We start from the raw sequence: 20,391 nt of genomic DNA, 5'->3' as shown, positions 1-20,391 counted from the left end.
ACTTGCACGTGTGGAGTCAAATACATTTTATTTGTAAAATTAATGAAACTCTTAATGAAGTTCTCAACTCAACATACACTCTGCCAGATAGCGATTTTTACTTGAATTACCACATCTGAAACCTGGCCTTAAGGACTCGTCAACATATCTTGGGAGCCCTCTATATTCACAGGCCAATGGGATCACACTGCTTCCTAGGTTGACCCTGGAAAAGTATATCCTCCAGAACTTTCCTAGGATAATTTCACTCTTTTATCCACAAAACACCTTTCAAGCAACTTCTATAGTCAGGTACTGTAATAGATTGGTAGCCTGAAAAGTCTATTAACAGGGTGGTTGGATTTACAGGCCAACAACAGTAGGGTATTAACAGATCTAGCTACTCCACAGAGTATCTGCTAGAAGAAGAGATTATACTATTTGATAAAAACTGAATTTCAGATAGGATCTCCAATGAAATTTCTTAAAAAAAATCTGATTACATTAATAAAAACATCTTTGATTGCTATACAGCAGTTTCATAATTGACCCATAGCACAAGAGGTAACAAAAGAAAATTTCCCATTGTAATGGTTCTGTAAAGGTAAGTCTGTTTTTTATGTGAATAGAAGATTTTGAGGATACTTAGGATTTCCTCTGGGCCAGGACAGAGCAAAACAGGCCTTTCTGAGGAAATGAGGAGGACCAGTGCTTTCTGTCATTTTTCAGTGCTAAGAGAGGAAGTTCCCTAGAGGAAGAATAAATGCCAAAAAAGCAGAGGAACTCTCAGCTCTAGAACATAATGCTATGCCTGCTACTTCCTTCCTCTAGTGATAAGCTTTCTGATTAAGTATGTTATTGGAACTTGTCCCCCTTTACTATAATCTATTTTGGGACTGTTCTGCTCATATTTACACATACTGGGCCAAAATCTACATGTTTTAGCCATAAGGGACTTCCAAGTACGTGAATATTTTTAGATTACTTATTACCTACCTTTGGTGTAATAAAAAAGTACTGAGATGTGTTTTCTTTACAAGCAGTATTTACAACCATTTCAAACACTCTTCGTTCATTGATTGGGTCCATTCCCTAAAAAAAGACAATAATAATGATTAGATTTAAATCTATTACAAAAGATAGAGTGAAACCCAATAAAAGAATAAGCAATACCTGATTGATTTCATCAACTACTCGGAACGGACATCTATTAAGCTCCTGAAGTGCCATCAAGTATAACATAGTAGAAACACTTCTTTCACCTCCACTTTGATGATGAGGAGTTAATTCATGCAGTTCAGTACTACTGCGAAATTTGACTCTAATTCGAATTCCATATTTATCATAATCTTCCTACAAAACATTTAAAAAGTTGATGAAAGGTGAAGAGTTTTCTCTGGCAATTTTATACTGTTTTTTGAAAATAACTTTAAGTTCTTTACTCTTGTAATTGACTTATTCATGATATCAATTTTATCTAAATAGATCTTTGGAGACCCCTAGAGCTTGTAGAGAGCAAGTGGTTCTAATATTGTTTCAGTTTATTTATAGTCAATAAAAAGTACCTGCTTTATAGAATGGTTCTGAAGATTAAAGAAGGTAAACCTAGAAATGCTTGGCACAGTTTCTGGCACAAAGGAAATATATTATAAATTACATGTTATTACAATACATTTCTTCCTTCTAGCAAGCCCAGACTATGTAGATGACAATTCTCTTGGCAGGTCTAATATCTTACTAAAACTTACAGTTACATGATGTTTGCAACCTTATCTTTCATAATAAACAGATACAGGAGTAATGGGACAAAATTCCTAAGGAGAAATAAAGGCACTACCTTGCCTTACATTTCTTCCTCCTTAAAAGAAATGCTTTATTAGGGAAAAATTTCAACATTTACAAAATTAGAACTCCCAAATGAGCTCAATCAACTAGTCTCAACTGTGATCTTGCTTCATCTATAGCTCCACCCACTCCTTTTGAAGGACATCCTAGTTCATCTCTTCATATATTTCTTAATGGAAATCTTATTTTACCCACAACTGCAATGCATGAAACGTATATAGTTCAAGAAATCAGTACCAAAATTTTTAAGTATTGTTGTTCTTGTAAACTCAAATTCTTGATCAAAAGGAAATCACTGATACTATTCTATATTTCAGTTATGTTTGCCAATTTGTGTATGACTCTTCAAACTTGAGGAGTGATTTCAAAGAGCAATGCACTTGTTCATCACAACTGAATAACCATTATTACTTAGGCTGGATATGAAAAGAGTCTGTAAGGTATTAGTCGTTAATCTCAGATGTCACCAAGAAGAACATCTTCAAAACAACAAGGGACCCTGATGGAATCCTATATATGGTCTCTTCTTTCCTTTGGACATTTTTTTTTTAATAAGAAAATTTTTCAGATATAACTTTAGAGTATATAAACAATTTACATATACTTTTAGCATATAATTAAAATTCTTGTCATGAAACATATCAAATGCAATTTTACCTCATTTTCTGTATGGAGGTCAACTTCACCAGCACACTGCATAGAACTAAAAAAATAGCTAAATTTTTCGTTAATTTTTTCTACCAGCTCTTTTAAAGGATTAAGCCACCTTTCTTTCACCTGTAAGTAAAAGCAATATAAAAATACAATGTAAAAGAAGTGTTATTACACTGATACAAAACTTTACATAGAAAAAATCAATATCAATCTAGTCCTGAAAACATACATTTTTTTCTTAGAAACGTTATTTCATTTTGCATTATTCTACATTCCCATATTATTAATGCACATGAGAAAAAGTTGAATAATTACCTGTGAAATGTTTTCTCTATATTTATCCAGTTCAACTTTCTTTATCTTTAGTTCCGCAGTTAATTGCTCTATTTCTTCTTCTCTTTTTGTGTATTCCTCAACAACCTGGCAGAAAAAAAAATCTTTAAAATAATCTACCAAAGGATAAAGGTACAAAAAATTTTGCATCACATTAATTGAAAATGCCACTGTTTGTATGCAGTTAATTTATGCTCTTGTAACATACTAAAAAAATTTCATTAAAAAAAAAAAAAGACATCTCAGTATTTCAGGTTAGCCTGAGTATTCTTTTTATAAAGAAAAGGCACAGAACACTGTGTTCCTTAGGAAGAATCTATTTAAAATTCTAATAGATTCAGAATCTGGCATTTAAAAGTACATTGTACTAGAGTTCTTGGTAATAATAAGCTAGACAGCAGGAACAGAGTGGGAGGCAAGTACTGGAGGGAACTGTGTGTGGGGGCGGGGGCAGGGTGTGCTGGTGGTGGCGACTGCAGTAGGCATTAGGGAAAGCAGCATACTGTAGGATTGAGTCCTGTGAAGCAAGATGCTCTTGATCTTTCCTCAGTTAATAAAGCATCAATTTCATCCAAGGTGTTTGGAAGATCTTGGAAAGCCTAAAGAATGAAAAAACTGTCCATTATTATAGGTAGTACAGTGAAAACAGTTCAATTCAAATAGTTAAAACGAAAATACTCTGTTGAGTGTCTGCTATATGTTGAACAGCATGCTAGCACAACACAGTAAGGAATCAAAGGAATTACAAACATGGCTTTTTGCTTTCAAAAAGGGGTTTATACTTTAGAAGAAAACAAAATGTATATACTTAATAACACGAGCTAACACCTTAAGGCAATGTATTGATGTTGAGTATTAAAATAAGCGGTACACATCATACAGGTTATAGAATTTAGAGAAAAGAATTATCAGTTCATGCTACAGGAACTACAAGAAATAGTAAGAGAATTCAGAGACCTAGAATTCATCTCTGGGCCTTAAAGCAAACAGCTAGGGAAAAGTAAGGCAGAGGAGAGACAGGAGCTTGGAGAAAAAGAAAGAGCACTGCATACCATGGGGGGTGAGGAGTTGTGTCCATTTGGAATGGTGGGTACTTGCTGAATTGGTAGAATGGGTCCAGAATATGTGGGGCATTGAAAGAGAGCAAGAAGTTAGAACTTTATACTGTACTTGTGAAGAACTACAAAAGCATCCTAAGAATCCAATTACTTTGACAGTAGAATTTCACCACAGTACTATCTTCTGAGACCATACCATAGTAACAAATTAGAACAGCGTGGGGGCAGGCAAGCCGTACAACGTTTTGTCGGCACAACTTGCAAAAGTTTATGTACTACAATGTACAAAATGAATCTTAAAACTCTGAAAAAGATCCTAACATGCCACAATAATCTAATATCTTAACCTGTCTTTTTTCCCTCTAACCTTCTGGAAAGCAGTTCGGCTTCTATAAGCTTTCAGATATTTATTGTTTGTTGAATCTGACTTGTCCTTTGAACTCATGTGCCACACACTTATTTCGTATCTTCATTTGATTCTAATAGACAAATTTAAGATGGTGAAACAACTCTGCAACTTACCCACCTTCCCCACCAATTTGAGCAAACCTATTTGTCCTTCGATATTTTCCATCTCAGTAATTGGCAAAATTTAGGGATTCTCTCTCTACCCTTCAATTCAAATGCATTAATAAGTCCTGCTGGTTCTGTCATCAAAAGATACCGCAAGTCTGTAAACTGCTCTGTCATTTGTGCTTCCACCCGAATCCACACCACAACAGTCTCTTGCCTGGTCCAAAGCAACAATCTCCTAAATAGTCATCTTCCATTCTTGTATCCCGACTTTATTCTCCAGATTGCAGCTGGAGTGCTCTACAAACGGCTGTCCTACCTCTTTCGATCTTCTGTTTAAAACTCTCCAGTGGACTTCATCTCAAAGTAAAGCCCAAATTCCTTCTATGGTCTATAAGGCCCTACAGGATCTGACTTCTGCCCTCCTTGGATAATAAATTTTAGCTTCACTAAGATTCTTTCTATTCTGAAACAAGCCAAATATACTTCTGCCTCAAGAGCTTTGAATAAGCTGTTTTCTCTGCTGGGAATGCTTTTCCCTCAAACCTTCACTTGCCTGATTTCTTCTGTTCATTCAGGACTCATCTAAAATAGTATCTTCTCAAAGGAGCCTTCTCTGACACTAGCCTCTTACCTTGTATTATTCTTCTTCTTAGCAGCTCCTGCTATTCCCAACATAATTTTGCTTTTTGATTTGTTTTCCCCACCCTCCAGACTAGAATATAAATTTCAAGAGAGAAGAAAGTATGTGTTTTGTTCAATGTGTGATAGAAGATAATCAAGGCATTACCCCCTACCTGTCAGATAAAGCTTCAGGTCAAGGGGCTACCTACTCAATGTAGAACTGGCAGGAAAGGGCAGTATTTTCTCATTTACTAACTGAATGATACGTCAGAATATAAAGTACACAAATGAGAAGAAGGAAAGGCTCTTTTCTTTACCAACAGATGTTAGTCATAAAGAATCCACTCCCAAAGAACCCTAAACAAACATCCTGATTTCCAGGAAAAATTTTCATTTTGTCTTTGTTCTTTGAACTATCACCTCTATGCACTGTTTCTTATATATCAATTACTAGTACTACATTTCCAGGAAAAACTATATCCTGTCTCCCAAACCTCTCCTAAAAAGGTGCTTGGAGAAAAAAGCTTTTTACTGGATGAATGTTTTGGTAGAAATAATTTTGCAAAATGATACCCGTATCTGAATAACTTTGGTACTAAGCAATAAGACTAAATGGTGTCCATTTGAGTATCATGAAGAAAAAATTCATTGAGCAAAATTACATGCATACTCAGTTTAAAAATGGTGGCAGGGGGATCTCATTTTTTATGGCAGATCATGTTTTACATGCTCCTGTACAATGCCTAACACATTTTAAGCTTAAAAATACTGTGTTAAATATGTTAACTCATAGCATTATATATTTTTATACTTACTGTCTGATATTCTTGAGGAACAGTCTGCTCTGCACCCAGGTTACATACTTGCCTGGCTCTCTTCATAAGTTCCTTGCATTTTTGCAATAATCTCTGTCTATTTTCATCCAACTCAATGAAATGTTGCTATTTTAAGAGAAAAATTTGGAAAATTTGTATGTTACTGTTAAATCAGAGAGCTCTTTTATTAATAAATATCACCACACTATATCACATATATTACTGAATTTTGATAATAGTAATAAGCAAATCATCCAAAAACCATATCTCAAATTATGACTGATTTTATTGCTAAGGTAAAGTTTGAACTTAAACTTCAAAATATATTAGGACATTAATAATATGGCATTCCTGAATCCCTAAAAGCTTTGAAATTTAAACTTAATTGCCCTTTTATGAAAGTTTAACCTATGTATAATTACACTCTAATAAAACAATATATACAATAATAGGCTTCATATCAGAAAACTCAGCAGAACCTTTAAATGATGTTTGTTTTCCAAGTGCCTTTCATGTAGTTATCATTTATTCATGGACCCATTCATTCCTTCACCAAATAATTACTGAGAACCTATTAAATATCAGTATTTTATCAGGTATTGAGCATAGAAAGGTGAATAAGATGCACAGTCATTTTCATAGACACAGTACCGAAACATTATCCTTTGTATTTTTGGAGATTAAATAAAAAAGGAACTAAACCTATGTAATCTTATTCACATCCATCATGCAGTGTGGGTCTGGTCCTTCCTCCCTTGCTTCCTTGTCAAATTTGGAGTTCAGCCATCAGTGGTCTTCACAAAGTTTAATATACAAGTTGGCAAATTCTATTTCAATCAATTAAATAGTAAACAATGGTAGTGGCAATAATACTGTTTACTTGGTAAAGGTTCCCCCCCACCACCCCAGCAAAATACATAGATCAGATCAGATCAGTCGCTCAGTCATGTCCAACTCTTTGCGACCCCATGAATCGCAGCACGCCAGGCCTCCCTGTCCATCACCAACTCCCAGAGTTCACTCAGACTCACGTCCATCGAGTCAGTGATGCCATCCAGCCATCTCATCCTCTGTCGTCCCCTTCTCCTCCTGCCCCCAATCCCTCCCAGCATCAGAGTCTTTTCCAATGAGTCAACTCTTCACATGAGGTGGCCAAAGTACTGGACTTTCAGCTTTAGCATCATTCCTTCCAAAGAAATCCCAGGGCTGATCTACTTCAGAAAGGACTGGTTGGATCTCCTTGCAGTCCAAGGGACTCTCAAGAGTCTTCTCCAACACCACAGTTCAAAAGCATCAATTCTTTGGCGCTCAGCCTTCTTCACAGTCCAACTCTCACATCCATACATGACCACAGGAAAAACCATAGCCTTGACTAGATGGACCTTTGTTGGCAAAGTAATGTCTCTGCTTTTGAATATGCTATCTAGGTTGGTCATAACTTTCCTTCCAAGGAGTAAGCATCTTTTAATTTCATGGCTGCAGTCACCATCTGTAGTGATTTTGGAACCCAGAAAAATAAAGTCTGACACTGTTTTCACTGTTTCCCCATCTATTTCCCATAAAGTGGTAGGACCGATGCCATGATCTTCATTTTCTGAATGTTGAGCTTTATGCCAACTTTTTCACTCTCCTCTTTCACTCTCATCAAGAGTCTTTTTGGTTCCTCTTCACTTTCTGCCATAAGGGTGGTGTCATCTGCATAGCTGAGGTTATTGATATTTCTCCCGGCAATCTTGATTTCAGCTTGTGCTTCTTCCAGTCCAGCGTTTCTCATGATATACTCTGCATATAAGTTAAATAAGCAGGGTGACAATATACAGCCTTGACGTACTCCTTTTCCTATTTGGAACCAGTCTGTTGTTCCATGTCCAGTTCTAACTGTTGCTTCCTGACCTGCATACAAATTTATCAAGAGGCAGATCAGGTGGTCAGGTATTCCCATCTCTTTCAGAATTTTCCACAGTTTATTGTGATCCACACAGTCAAAGGCTTTGGCATAGTCAATAAAGCAGAAAGATGTTTCTCTGGAACTGTCTTGCTTTTTCCATGATCCAGCGGATGTTGGCAATTTGATCTCTGGTTCCTCTGCCTTTTCTAAAACCAGCTTGAATATCAGGAAGTTCACGGTTCACATATTGCTGAAGCCTGGCTTGGAGAATTTTGAGCATTACTTTACTAGCGTGTGAGATGAGTGCAACTGTGCGGTAGTCTGAGCATTCTTTGGCATTGCCTTTCTTAGGGATTGGAATGAAAACTGACCTTTTCCAGTCCTGTGGCCACTGCTGAGTTTTCCAAATTTGCTGGCATATTGAGTGCAGCACTTCCACAGCATCATCTTTCAGGATTTGGAATAGTTCAACTGGAATTCCATCACCTCCACTAGCTTTGTTCGTAGTGATGCTTTCTAAGGCCCACTGGACTTCACATTCCAGGATGTCTGGCTCCAGGTCAGTGATCACACCATTGTGATTATCTGGGTCGTGAAGCTCTTTTTTGTACAGTTCTTCTGTGTATTCTTACCATCTCTTCTTAGTATCTTCTGCTTCTGTTAGGTCCATACCATTTCTGTCCTTTATCGAGCTCATCTTTGCATGAAATGTTCCTTTGGTATCTCTGATTTTCTTGAAGAGATCCCTAGTCTTTCCCATTCTGTTGTTTTCCTCTATGTCTTTGCATTGATCGCTGAAGAAGGCTTTCTTATCTCTTCTTGCTATTCTTTGGAACTCTGCATTCAAATACTTATATCTTTCCTTTTCTCCTTTGCTTTTCACTTCTCTTCTTTTCACAGCTATTTGTAAGGCCTCCCCAGACAGCCATTTTGCTTTTCTGCATTTCTTTTCTATGGGAATGGTCTTGATCCCTGTCTCCTGTACAGTGTCACAAACCTCATTCCATAGTTCATCAGGCACTCTATCTATCACATCTAGGCCCTTAAATCTATTTCTCACTTCCACTGTATAATCATAAGGGATTTGATTTAGGTCATACCTGAATGGTCTAGTGGTTTTCCCTACTTTCTGCAATTTCAGTCTGAATTTGGCAATAAGGAGTTCATGATCTGAGCCACAGTCAGCTCCTGGTCTTGTTTTTGCTGACTGTATAGAGTGTCTCCATCTTTGGCTGCAAAGAAGATAATCAGTCGGATTTCGGTGTTGACCATCTGGTGATGTCCATGTATAGAGTCTTCTCTTGTGTTGTTGGAAGAGGGTGTTTGTTATGACCAGTGCATTTTCTTGGCAAAACTCTATTAGTCTTTGCCCTGCTCTAAATAGAAAAAAAAAGTCTTCCCTGAAGTTCAGTTTTTGTGGGAGAGTAGCAAGCAGGTAGGTAAAGAAAATTAGATGAAAGCACAACTTCTAAATTTGATCGTAGGATAAAAAATAAATTTAACAACTTCCAATTCTTATAATATGAATCTTGATGTAAATCCATATATGTTTCATGCTAGGGAGCGCACTAAGCATCTTGATGTATTATTAAACTTACTATCACAATAGCCTTGCAAGTGAGGTAGGTATTGTAATATCTGTGGCTGAAGACAAAACGCTTGGAGTGGTCAGGAAACCTGCCCAAAGTAAAAAACTAAGTAACGTGTTCATCCATCTGTCTACCTCCATATCTGGATTTATGTGCAGTCAGCTTATTAACTTGTAAAAGTATTCCAGATGGTAATAACATATCTCTCGAAATGTTTAATGGGTTTGGATCCCTTTTCCGCTATTTGCCCTCCAATAATTTGAGGAAGTTATTAAACTCAATGGTGTTTAGTTATCCCTAAGTTCCTTCATGAACACAACCCCTACTGAAATTCTGTGTCAATCTTTTTTGTGTATGAATTTGTTTTCCATGATCAGGGTAAAAGACAAACCCCAAAGTGGGGTGAGGGGAAGAAAAGAAGGAAGGAAATGATCTCCCTTTGTTTCAAATGAAGACCAGCAAGAAGAATAGATAAGAGCAAGTGTGGTAAGTGACAGAAAACGTGAGAAGAAAAAAAGAACAAATGAAAGACAAAATGAACTACTATAGACTTACTCTTCTCTGTATCTTTCACTCATCATTCTTGACTATTTAAAATGCATAGTTGTGACTATGATCAGTCAGTAACAAGCACTTACCAAAACACAGTGCAAGAAAGAAGAGAACCCTACAAAAGGGTTGGTAAGACAATTATAAATAAAAAGCATTTACTAACTAACTTTCAGATTAACATATAAAAAAGAGAAACAATGATATAAAATATTGCTGAGGAAATAGAAAATAAAGTCAAGAAGATTAGTATGGAAAAACCTTGCAGAGAGGGAGTTTGTGTATATGTCCAGGTAAGAAAACCTAGTGTGACAAGTAGCTAATGAGATTATTTCCCTGGACAGTATAATTAAGAACCTTTCTACTCTCCAGAGTAATCAGTTCAACTCAAAAATATTACTGTTTCTGCTGCTACTAACAATATGGATAGGAGACTCCCCTGCTAGGTTAGGGAAGGCGGCAGGTGTAGAAGTCTTTATTCTGATTATGTATGTAGAAGTATGCTAAACATCCTTCCATTTTTATTTGAAAGAGTATTTATGCACAAGTATCTTATATCCTTGTGGCCTGAGTATCTTTGACATACTCAGTTCAGTTCTACTATAAACAATATTGAAATTCTCTCTCATTTCCCTCTCCCAAAGCATCTAATCTGAGGTAGTATCCTTTTATTTCCTAATAGTACCTACAGGACAGGCAGCAAACATATTGTTTTACTTACACTGTCTCCCTTCTTCTGTGTTTAAGAGTGTTGTGCCTTTAGCTACTGTGTCAGCCTTCGGCCCACATAACACATGCTTGCTGTCTCCTTAGCCTGCCCAGTAGTTCTAGTTCTCCTCAGTAAGCAACTTTGTTCTGCAAGGCAGTTTCACGTGAGTTGCTAGTTCACAGGACCTGAATCACCCCAGCACCACCTGACCTTTCTGGAATCTAAAAGTCACCTCCCAGTTTCAGCTGCTCTGAAATTGGTCTGCTCAGCTTTCCACACCAAATGGGGCCTCTTTTCTTAAAAGATGAGAACCTGCTGGTGACTTAATTTTTGGATTCTTTGAGCTTTCCCTTTGTTTCTTACCACATACTTTCTAATACCATACCAGTCTTGATGCTGCTGCTGATTGGGTGTTGTAAAAACACAGAACTTGACTGATGTTTGTCCCTGGTTCTTGGGAGGAAGACTCTAAAATCCTAGGAATTTTCTGAGTGATAGGAGTGTCTGAGTTTATGCTAAGGAGTGACTCAGGATGGGGGAAGTCAATGCCAGAAAGACAAATCGAGTCTTATTATTATCCCCACCCAGTCTTTTAAACTGCAGAGAGAAGGGCTAGAGACCGAGTTTAACCATATGGCAAATGATCGAATCAGTCATGCCTAGGTAATGGAACCTGGTAAAAATTCTAAACACTGATGTGCTAGGAGAGCAACAAATTATTTCACCAGAAAAGGGTACAGAAACTGTGTGCAGGACCCTCCCCGCCCTATATGCCTCTTGACTAGGAGGGATTTGTATTGTTTATATAATAAAACTGTAATTGTTGAGAACAGCCTTTTCTTCAGTTCTGTAAGCCACTCAATTATTGAACTTGGGGGAGCCATGAGAACCCTTGAATCAGTCACCAGTTGGTCAGAAGTGCAGGTGGCATCTGAAGGGCAGTTTTATTAAGGACTAAGCCCTTAACCTAGCCTCATGCTAATCCTGGACGATGAGTCTGAGAATATACTGCAGTACACCTACATCTTTTGAGTCTGTTGTATACATTGTCCGTGGGCTTGCTGTTATGTCGTCATAGTATCCCAGTTGCTCTTCTATTTTTGGGAAAGGATTGAAAGACTCAAAAACTGTCACTCTTATGACCTCATTTTGTTGCTTGTTCTTCTTTGGAATTTATGTTAACTTAGTACATCACCCCCTGTCCTTCCCCATTTCAATATTTATCATTAACAGTTTCAATACTTATCAGAACAGAAATCACCAGGATCACACACTAAGGCCATTCTGAGTGTTGACTGGAACTCATCTGTAGTTTAGGGGACACAAACTGCAATAAAAGCTACTAGTTGATTCTTGGCAATAGTACTAACTATAATTTGTATCGGCTAAGAAAGCAGACATGGTAAGATTTTGGTTTTCAAATGACTAAATCAGGTACTCTATTTGTTATTTAAATGGGGGAGGGTGGTAATAATAAAAAAATGTACACAAAGGGTTTCAAATTTTACGTCCTAATCAGCAAAGTGCATGAAATCTAAATAGCATACCCAAAACTGCACACTGCAAGGCATGATATATATATACACATGTACACACAGTTTTCAAACTGAAGTCCCAAAATAAAAATTAAAGCAAAAATGTTACCTCTGTGATACGTAGCTGTGCTGAGGTTGCCATATAATCTGATTCTAATTTGTTCTTCTCAGAGATCACTGTAGTATTTTGAAGAATTAAATCTACTTTTTGTATATGTAAAGCAGTACAATTCTAGGAATAAAAACCTCTATGAGTTTTATTTTACAACAATATAGTTTCTTAACATTTTTCTAATGTGATTGATACTTCTCTCCAATCTTAAACAGTTCTCCTTTGAGTCATTTGGAATAAAACAATTTAGCTTAATGAGTACTTTTAATCAATTTACTGATCTATAAAGAGAAATGTCAAACAGAGAAAGCTGAAATTACCTATAAAAACCTCTTGCTAAGATTTTACTATTGACGTCCAACAACAAAAAAATGACTAAAATGAAAATGTCTTATTACCTTTATCAGGTTTGTTAATTCAGTAACAAGTTTTGCTTTTTGAATATTTATTTCTTTGATTTTGGTACTTGCTTTTCGTTCTTCCTCTTCAAGATTGCAAGTATCCTGTTCCATCAGCTTTAAACTGTATGAAATGCATAATGATGTAGAAATCAGAGAAAACACAAGGATTGAGCCCAAATTCTCACGTTTCCTGCTGCTTTGTGGTCTATGTAGCAATGCTATTCAGATGTTAACTGATAGCTTCCTGATTAATCATTTTATGCAACCACTCAGGATCGAAAACTATTTTTTGAGATGTATCAAGTGCCCAGCATAGTCTAGGTAATGCTAGTGCTAATGGTATAGGATCTAGAGTCAGAAAGTTGGGTTTAAAATTCCTCTTTGCCACCAATGAGCAGTATAACTGAACAAGCTACTCTTCTAAGCTTTGGTTTCCTCCTCTATAAACTGTAAATAATAATAGTACTTCTGCAGGGCTTTGGTGAAGATTAAAAAAAGGCAAACTATGCAACACACTTAGTATATAGTGTCTGGTCCGTAAGTGATAAGCATTGTTTATAAAAACAGTCCCTTCCCTTAAGGAGCTTAACTGTGGCAATCTAATAGGTAAAATAATAATGATGAAAAGACAGTACAATTCTAAAAGTTAATACTCTGCTTTTTAATATGGAGACACTAAGGCTGAGAAGTTTACTTAAGTTACCTAACATTACAGATACTAAGTTGTAAAATGTGTTTGACATCAAAGGCCAAGTTCTTTCCACTACAGGGAAAAATCAAAGATGGAAGCAATAAAAAAAAGAATAAACAAGTTCAGTGGATGTTGTAGAGAGTGGACTGAATGGTGAGTGAAGAGTGTGTTGGGGCAGAGAGGGAGGAAATTAGAATGCGTGGACTGCAAGACAATTTTGAAAAACGTGAAGGACAATCTAAAGGAAAGCAATATTTAAATTTCATACAGTAAAGGTAGGAAGCCACCACAGGTATCTTGAAGGGGGCAGGAACATGAAAAGATGATAAACTTGATGACAGTATTCTGTATGCACTGAATGGAGGAGATGAGTCATGGAGAGACCACTAACCATGTCACCACTGCAGTATTCCAGAGTAACCATAGATAAGAGACAGCCAGGATGACAATGGATATGAAAGGTTATTTCACTACAAAATTCAACATTACCAGGAGAAAGTTTAGTTTCAGACAATGAGTTCAATACAGCAGTCCAACAACAGTAAAAGGTTGACTTGTGGATGACTGAAGGTAAAAGTGAAGGGTTTATGTAGAAAAGAATTCTAGGCAGTTAAGACTCAGCAAATATATCCTCTTTTAAGCAACCAACGTACATACGCTACTGACTTTTAAAAGTTAACAGGCAATTTGCTTTAAAAAAAAAACACAAAAATTTTAAAAGCATTTTAAATATTCAACTTATGTGTTTAGAAACACTATTAAATCAAGGTAAGTTTATACTGTACTCAAGCTGTCATTTATTATGTCTTTAATACCTATATCTTTATTCTATAGGAAAGAAGCACAAAAGAACAATCACCAAAAAAGGTCTGCATTGTGTCCCGAAATGGGCATGGAAAAACTTTGAAATTGGAACTCACTTTCCTCTCCCCTAGACTGAACACACTATAACAGCTTTTATCTGATCTTATATATTCCAAGTTTCTACAAAACATCTAAGTTCAAAACAAAACTTACAATCAGCTCTGAGAACAACTGCCTGGGATCTCACAGTAAGCTAGCATAATGTAACAAAGTCATTCATGGGTAAAAGATGCACCTATGGTAATGTAAGAGTATATTCCTTCACTAATGATTTTAGATTCCATGTTGCAGTTAAACGTTAACAAACCATACTTTGGCAAGTTTTGATGTAACATTAAAGAATACGTATGCTGACAAGTCCTCCCTTTTCCACTTGCATATATATGTGGGGCCAGATTTTCTTCATATACTTCAACCAAAACATCTCGCAACCAAGTGAATGCAGAAGCACTTATGAAAAAATAACTAACTTCATCCAAAGAGATTTACAAATGTAAAAATAATGTCCCTCTTCTTACTAAATGTATTTTGTTTGGAAAATTGTTTCTCATAAATATTTTTTGTTAACATATAATGAATTTAATTTCTAATTTGGTTAATATCAATAGATATAATTCATATAAGCAAACCTTCCTCAAGGTCCTCAATAATTTTGAAGAACAGAATGGGTTCCAGGGATGAAAACAGCTGATCAAGGAACAGAAACATTCACAACACTTAAGATTCCCCCTGCTCTGTCCTGTGTTTTGGGTAGAAGGGTTTAAGTTTGAGAAACTCTACACAGCATGCTGGTGGGAACTGTGTTGTCATTACAAGGTATATATAATTAATAATATCCTTACAGTGCATCTGTATCACCCTCCCAACCTGTATCCCAGAAAGGGCTGAAAGATACCTTCCTAGTTTGGAACTAATTTTTTGTTCCAGTTGTCTTTTCTTCGTTTTCCTTTCAAGAAGCTCCTTCTTCTTTTGTCTAAGTTCATTATCTTTGTGTTCCAGATGCTTGTTTGTCTCATGTAAGGCAATCAATCCTGAGTCTACTGCTTGCAATTTTCTATTAATTTCCTATGGAATACGCAACATTGTTAGTATATTTAAAACAGACTAAAGTATTATAAACTGAGTTAATATTCTTTTTAAATACTCAAATCAAAATAAACCAATCTTTAACTTCAATAGAAGACGTTAACACCATAATTCTCTGACATAAATCATACCAATGTTTTCTTAAGTCAATCTCCCAAGACAACACAAATAAAAGCAAAAAAAAACACAAATGGACTTAATCAAACTTACAAGTTTTACACAGTAAAGGAAACCATAAACAAAAAGACAACCTATGGACTGGAAAAAAATATTTGCAAAGGATGTGACTGAGAAGGACTTAATTTCCAAAATATACTAAACAGCTCAGTAACATAAACACAAACAATCCAAACACTAAATGAGCAGAAGACTTAAATAGATATTTATCCAAAGAAGAGAAACAAATGGTCAATAGGCACATGAAAAAATGCTCCACATTCCTAATAATATTAGAGAAATGCAAATCGAAACCACAACAGAGTACCGCCTCATACCACCCAGAGTGGCCATCATTTTAAAAAGTAAACAAATAATAAATGCTGGAGAGGGTGCACAGAAAAGGGAACCCTCCTACACTGTTGGTGAGAATGTAAATTGGTTCAGCCATCATGGAAAATAGTATGGAGGTTCCTCAAAAAACTAAAAATAGTTACCATACGATCCAGCAATCCCACTCCTGGGCATATATGCAGACAAAACTATAATTTGAAAAGAAACATGCACCCCAATGTTCACAGCAGCACTATTTACAACAGCCAAGACATGGATACAATCTATGTCCATCAACAGGTGAATGGATAAAGAACGGTACATTCAATGTACCTTTGGTGTATTCAATGAATGGTATATTCAATGAAATAATACTTAGCTATAAAAGAATGAAGTAATGCTATCTACAACAATATACTAGGTTAAGTAAGTCAGAAAAACAAATACCATATCACTTCTATGCACAATCTAAAATGTGACACAAATTTCTTAACCAGACTTGGATGCAGAGAACAGATTTGTAGTTGCCAAGCAAAAGGGTGAGGTAGGGTCAGATGGATTAGGGTTGGGAATTAACAGATGCACACTATTATATACAGAATGGATAAACAACAAGGTCCTACTGTATAGCACAGGGAATTATATTCAATATCCTGTATCAAACCACAATGAAAAAGATTATAACTGACTCAGGTTGCTGCATACCAGAAACTAACACAACACCGTAAAATAAAGTGACCAACCTTTAGCTGTTCTTCTAAGTGTCGTCTTTGCTCTAGATCCACGGTGACTGTGAGAAACTGAGCTACTTTTAGGGATGTGTTACTTGAAATGACTTTGTTTGAATAAAAAGAAGTTTTCACCACATACTTTTCTTCTGCTGTATAAATTTGTTTTAATCGGGTTTCCTGTATTACCTATAATGTAAAATAAACATTTAGTAGACATCTAAAAATTATTGGATGGGGCTTCCCTGGTGGCTCAGACGTAAAGAATCTGCTTGCAATGCAGGAGAGCTGGGTTTGATCCCTGGGTTGGGAAGATCTCCTGGAGGAGGGCGTGGCAACCCACTCCCGTATTCTTGCCTGGAGAACCCCCATGAGAAGCCTAAGTGAGTTACAGTACATGGAGTCACAGAGAGTCAGACATGACTGAGCGACTAAGCACAAGAATAATTGTAACATTAAAAAAAAAAAGGACTAAAGAATTAAAAATACAGATCAAGTGAATTTTAGATCAAAATATATTAATTTTCATTTTTTAAAAGAAATGTAATCCAACATCTCTAAAAAGGTGAGTGATAAATTTCAGGTTATTATTTGAAAATAACACTAAGGAAGAGAACTGGGAGAAAACGGAAACAACTACCAAAGTTGGCTACACTTCTACTTCACTATACAATTTCTCCCAAGTAGGTGTACTTTTGGGGAGTCAGTTGCGCAGCAGAATGAAGTCTGTTATCTCAACTAATACATTTACTCTCCCTTCCCCTTAGTTATATTGTTCAAAGATACATACTCATATTTAATTCCTATATACTTGGGGAATACTTAATGCACATGCTTTTCAAGGATTTCAAAGACTTCTTTTTGCATTTTGGGGGAGAGTTTTTCTCTCAAGAATTTATTAAGGAGTTTCATAAACTACGCACATTCTAAACATCGTAACATTCTGTATATTTATAAAGAATAGGCTGCTTTAATGTCGTTTTTTCCAGTCTCGAAAGGTTTACTACCAGTATTCTTGTGGCTTGTTTCTCTGCAGAAGTTTACAATCTAAGTGACGAGATATGACATATTTAAGCATACTTAGCTTAACAGGGTATAAACTGGCACCCACAAATGTTCAGTAATTTGAAATGAAAGGAGAGCCCACATGACGCTAGGCTTCCCACCACGTGTCATGAAAATAATCATTTACAGAGTCTAAATGTCAGAATTTGATAATAAAGCAAAACTTACACTATAGAATGTTATTTTTTTTCTAAGGGAGAAAATACGACCATTGTTGTTAGGAGGTAGACATGAAATGTTTAGATAGTAAATTTCCTCAGTGCAGGTTTGTATTTTCTGAAAGATGGCCAAGACAATGTTAAGGGCTTTACTAGGTGTCTGAGTTTGCTTTTCTATGTACCATGTTCTTTTTTCTAGTAGAGACAGTAGAGTTAAAGCTCTCTAGGTGACCTAAACAGAATGTTAAAAAGTAAGCATGTAAAAATATTTCAACTTGAAGAACTGTTCAAAAAGTGAAAGGATTTTCCAAGTGCAGTACTATCCCTTTTTGCACCAGAGTAAAGCTATGAAAGCCCTTAGCAAATTTTCTAGTCTTTCTGCAATAGTAAAGAATGCCTACTATCCTAACCTTAAGAGGTAGCACCCTACCTACCCGTGAAGTTATGACAGAAATTGGAAGGTCTGTGTATATTGTCTTTTTTCAAACCCCATCAATGAGTATTAAAGAGGGGTACACACACATGGAGAGTTCTATTTTCCTGGTTTCCCCAAATGATCACCATAATATGATATGCAACTTAATAATTTGCTTGTCTTCGCAAAATGGGTTAGTAATGGGGCCCCATTTCTATCTTTTGTTAATGAGGTATACAAAAGCGCCAGCCTACAAATGAATATCCTAGGGATATTTGTAGACTGGCTGTTAAAAACTTAAAACACATTCTCTAATAAATTCAGTATTATAAATAGCAGTTAGGTCTGTAAATGCATATAAGCAGTATTAACATGGTAACTTAGTATTATGGAAAAACCTGTTCTAGAAAGACTTCTTCACTGTTTCTGCCTATGATTAAAGCACTGAAGGTGGTTTGGAGTCTTGGAGACTATTGGTAAGGAGAAGAAAACTCGAAGCATCGGCAGAACACAGGAACCTAAGAGTTTAGGTGGCTCTGTCAGGTAAGAGAAGGAGATCCTCTTAAGAGTGATCATTCACTTATGAGATAATCTTAAATGGAACTTTAAGGGGAGGGCTTACCAGAACAGTTCTATATCCTAGCCTACCATCCTAAAGTATAATCTGTCTGAAAAATAATCTAGAATACAAGAATTTAAATGAATAAACCATTAATGTTTGAACAAAGGTCTGTCAAGCAAAGCAGAATTCAATAAGAGAGTCAGGTGTCTCTTTTCAGGCTTTAATTTAGTTACCCTACAGGTATTAAGTATTTATTTAGGTAACTCCACATCCTTACTGTCATAAAGTATTGGTCAACATTCATTGTCCTATGTAATATTAGAAATGTAAAATATCCAGGTAATTCCTGTTTAGTTAAAAACAATGACACGTTTCTTTAAATTTCTCACAAGTTTTCTTTGCCTTTAAGAAGTTTTAACAAAACTACATTTTTGGTACTGATTCAGTATTTTCTTACCCGTTCAATTTTTTCTCTGGTTCTTTCAGTTCCTACAGGAACTTCATGAATGTGATACTGGCAGCAAAGGTAACTCATGACAGGGTCAGGGGCATCAAATAACTCTCGCAAATAAGAGAAAAATCCATACTGTCTGCAAGGAAAAGCAACTTTTAGGATTTTCTTCTTAAAACAGCATTAAAAAAAAATCTCATAGTTGACAAGTGAATAAACAATAAATAAAATATAAATGAATGATGGTACAGGAAGTTAATCACTTAAGTGATTTTATTTCCTGATAAGTTTAATATTTATAATTACAAACTATTAATCTCTTCTTTTGTGGTTTCTACCATTGCTTTTATACAGAGTTAAGAGTTTATTTACTTGTAGTAGGTTTTATAACTGTAGTATTTCCATTTGATCCTTCTGGAAATTACTTTTACATTATGAAGTGATTTATCCTTCTATTTCCCCAATAACTAACCAACTATTTTAAGAGCTCACTAAATAGTCCAATATTATTCCAATGATTTGAAAAATCACCATCATATACTAAGAATGCCACCATCTGTTCCTGGGCCTAGATTTTGCCTTTTTAGACTTAAGAAGAGATCCTAAAAGGGAATAATACAGCCTGTAACAAATATATTTGTGTGAAAGAGAGATAATTTAAATATATTTAATAAGAGATAAATGATGACTCAATATTCAAAAAAACAGCTTAGTTCTAATACTATTTTAAGACTTACTTCAGGTCATTCAAAGATCTTGAAGGCGCTTTGTCTGCGTATGAATTCTTAGGAGCAATAACAGCATTTACTCTTAATTTTTTATTGTCACGAACCTTAATACAAGGAAAATAAAATACTACTTTAATTACCACATACTTTCAATGAAGATTTCTAAAGTTATGATATTATTCTTACTGGCATTCATGGGATAATCAAAAAATTGAACACTCACTACATATTTAATGGTACTCATAAAAAAAACTTTTTAGTGTGGTGATATTAATAGCTATGTGTTTTCACAGAAAGTACATTTCTTTTATTATTTTCACTGATAAAGTCTATCAAACAGATAAGGAAGCAGTAACACCAAGACTCCTTTTCAGAACACAGAAGGACGGGATACTTCCCAAGTCATTTTATGATTCCAGTATAATCCTGACAAAAACACTACAATATCCCTCCTGAACACATACACAAAAATCCTTAACAAAATATTAGTAAACAGAATCTAGCAATATATAAACACTATACACGACCCAGTCAAGTTTATCCCAGGAAT

General features: G+C 35.7%; 2 protein-coding genes across 8 annotated transcripts in view; one reads left to right on the top strand and one right to left on the bottom strand.

The window, feature by feature from the left end:
* The window catches only part of KLF9 (KLF transcription factor 9), a 101,654-nt gene extending 87,135 nt beyond the window's left edge, over positions 1-14,519 (top strand). The window contains exons 5-6 of one of the 3 annotated variants that reach the window (XR_011568053.1): positions 9,676-9,784; positions 14,130-14,519. The gene's annotated coding sequence lies outside the window, so the exon portion shown is untranslated. Of the gene's footprint in view, positions 1-9,675 lie in introns of all 3 variants that reach the window. The other 2 variants (XR_011568054.1, XR_011568052.1) reach the window with 2 other exon arrangements.
* The window catches only part of SMC5 (structural maintenance of chromosomes 5), a 117,859-nt gene that overhangs the window by 2,430 nt on the left and 95,038 nt on the right, over positions 1-20,391 (bottom strand). For 3 of the 5 annotated variants that reach the window (XM_070794641.1, XM_070794644.1, XM_019966053.2), the window contains 13 exons: positions 19,851-19,945; positions 19,120-19,252; positions 16,478-16,651; positions 15,055-15,224; positions 12,602-12,725; positions 12,201-12,323; positions 5,822-5,947; positions 3,864-3,908; positions 3,315-3,410; positions 2,794-2,898; positions 2,482-2,601; positions 1,153-1,332; positions 976-1,071 (listed from right to left, as the gene is read on the bottom strand). In XM_070794641.1, coding sequence (XP_070650742.1) covers positions 976-1,071; positions 1,153-1,332; positions 2,482-2,601; positions 2,794-2,898; positions 3,315-3,410; positions 3,864-3,908; positions 5,822-5,947; positions 12,201-12,323; positions 12,602-12,725; positions 15,055-15,224; positions 16,478-16,651; positions 19,120-19,252; positions 19,851-19,945 — 1,587 coding nt within the window. The remainder of the gene's footprint in view (positions 1-975; positions 1,072-1,152; positions 1,333-2,481; positions 2,602-2,793; positions 2,899-3,314; positions 3,411-3,863; positions 3,909-5,821; positions 5,948-12,200; positions 12,324-12,601; positions 12,726-15,054; positions 15,225-16,477; positions 16,652-19,119; positions 19,253-19,850; positions 19,946-20,391) is intronic. The other 2 variants (XM_070794643.1, XM_070794642.1) reach the window with 2 other exon arrangements.

This window comes from Bos indicus, chromosome 8 (assembly GCF_029378745.1).
Source record: "Bos indicus isolate NIAB-ARS_2022 breed Sahiwal x Tharparkar chromosome 8, NIAB-ARS_B.indTharparkar_mat_pri_1.0, whole genome shotgun sequence".
NCBI lineage: Eukaryota > Metazoa > Chordata > Mammalia > Artiodactyla > Bovidae > Bos > Bos indicus.
The sequence above is the reverse complement of the archived record's forward strand: the minus strand, read 5'-3'. Positions and strand labels throughout refer to the sequence as shown.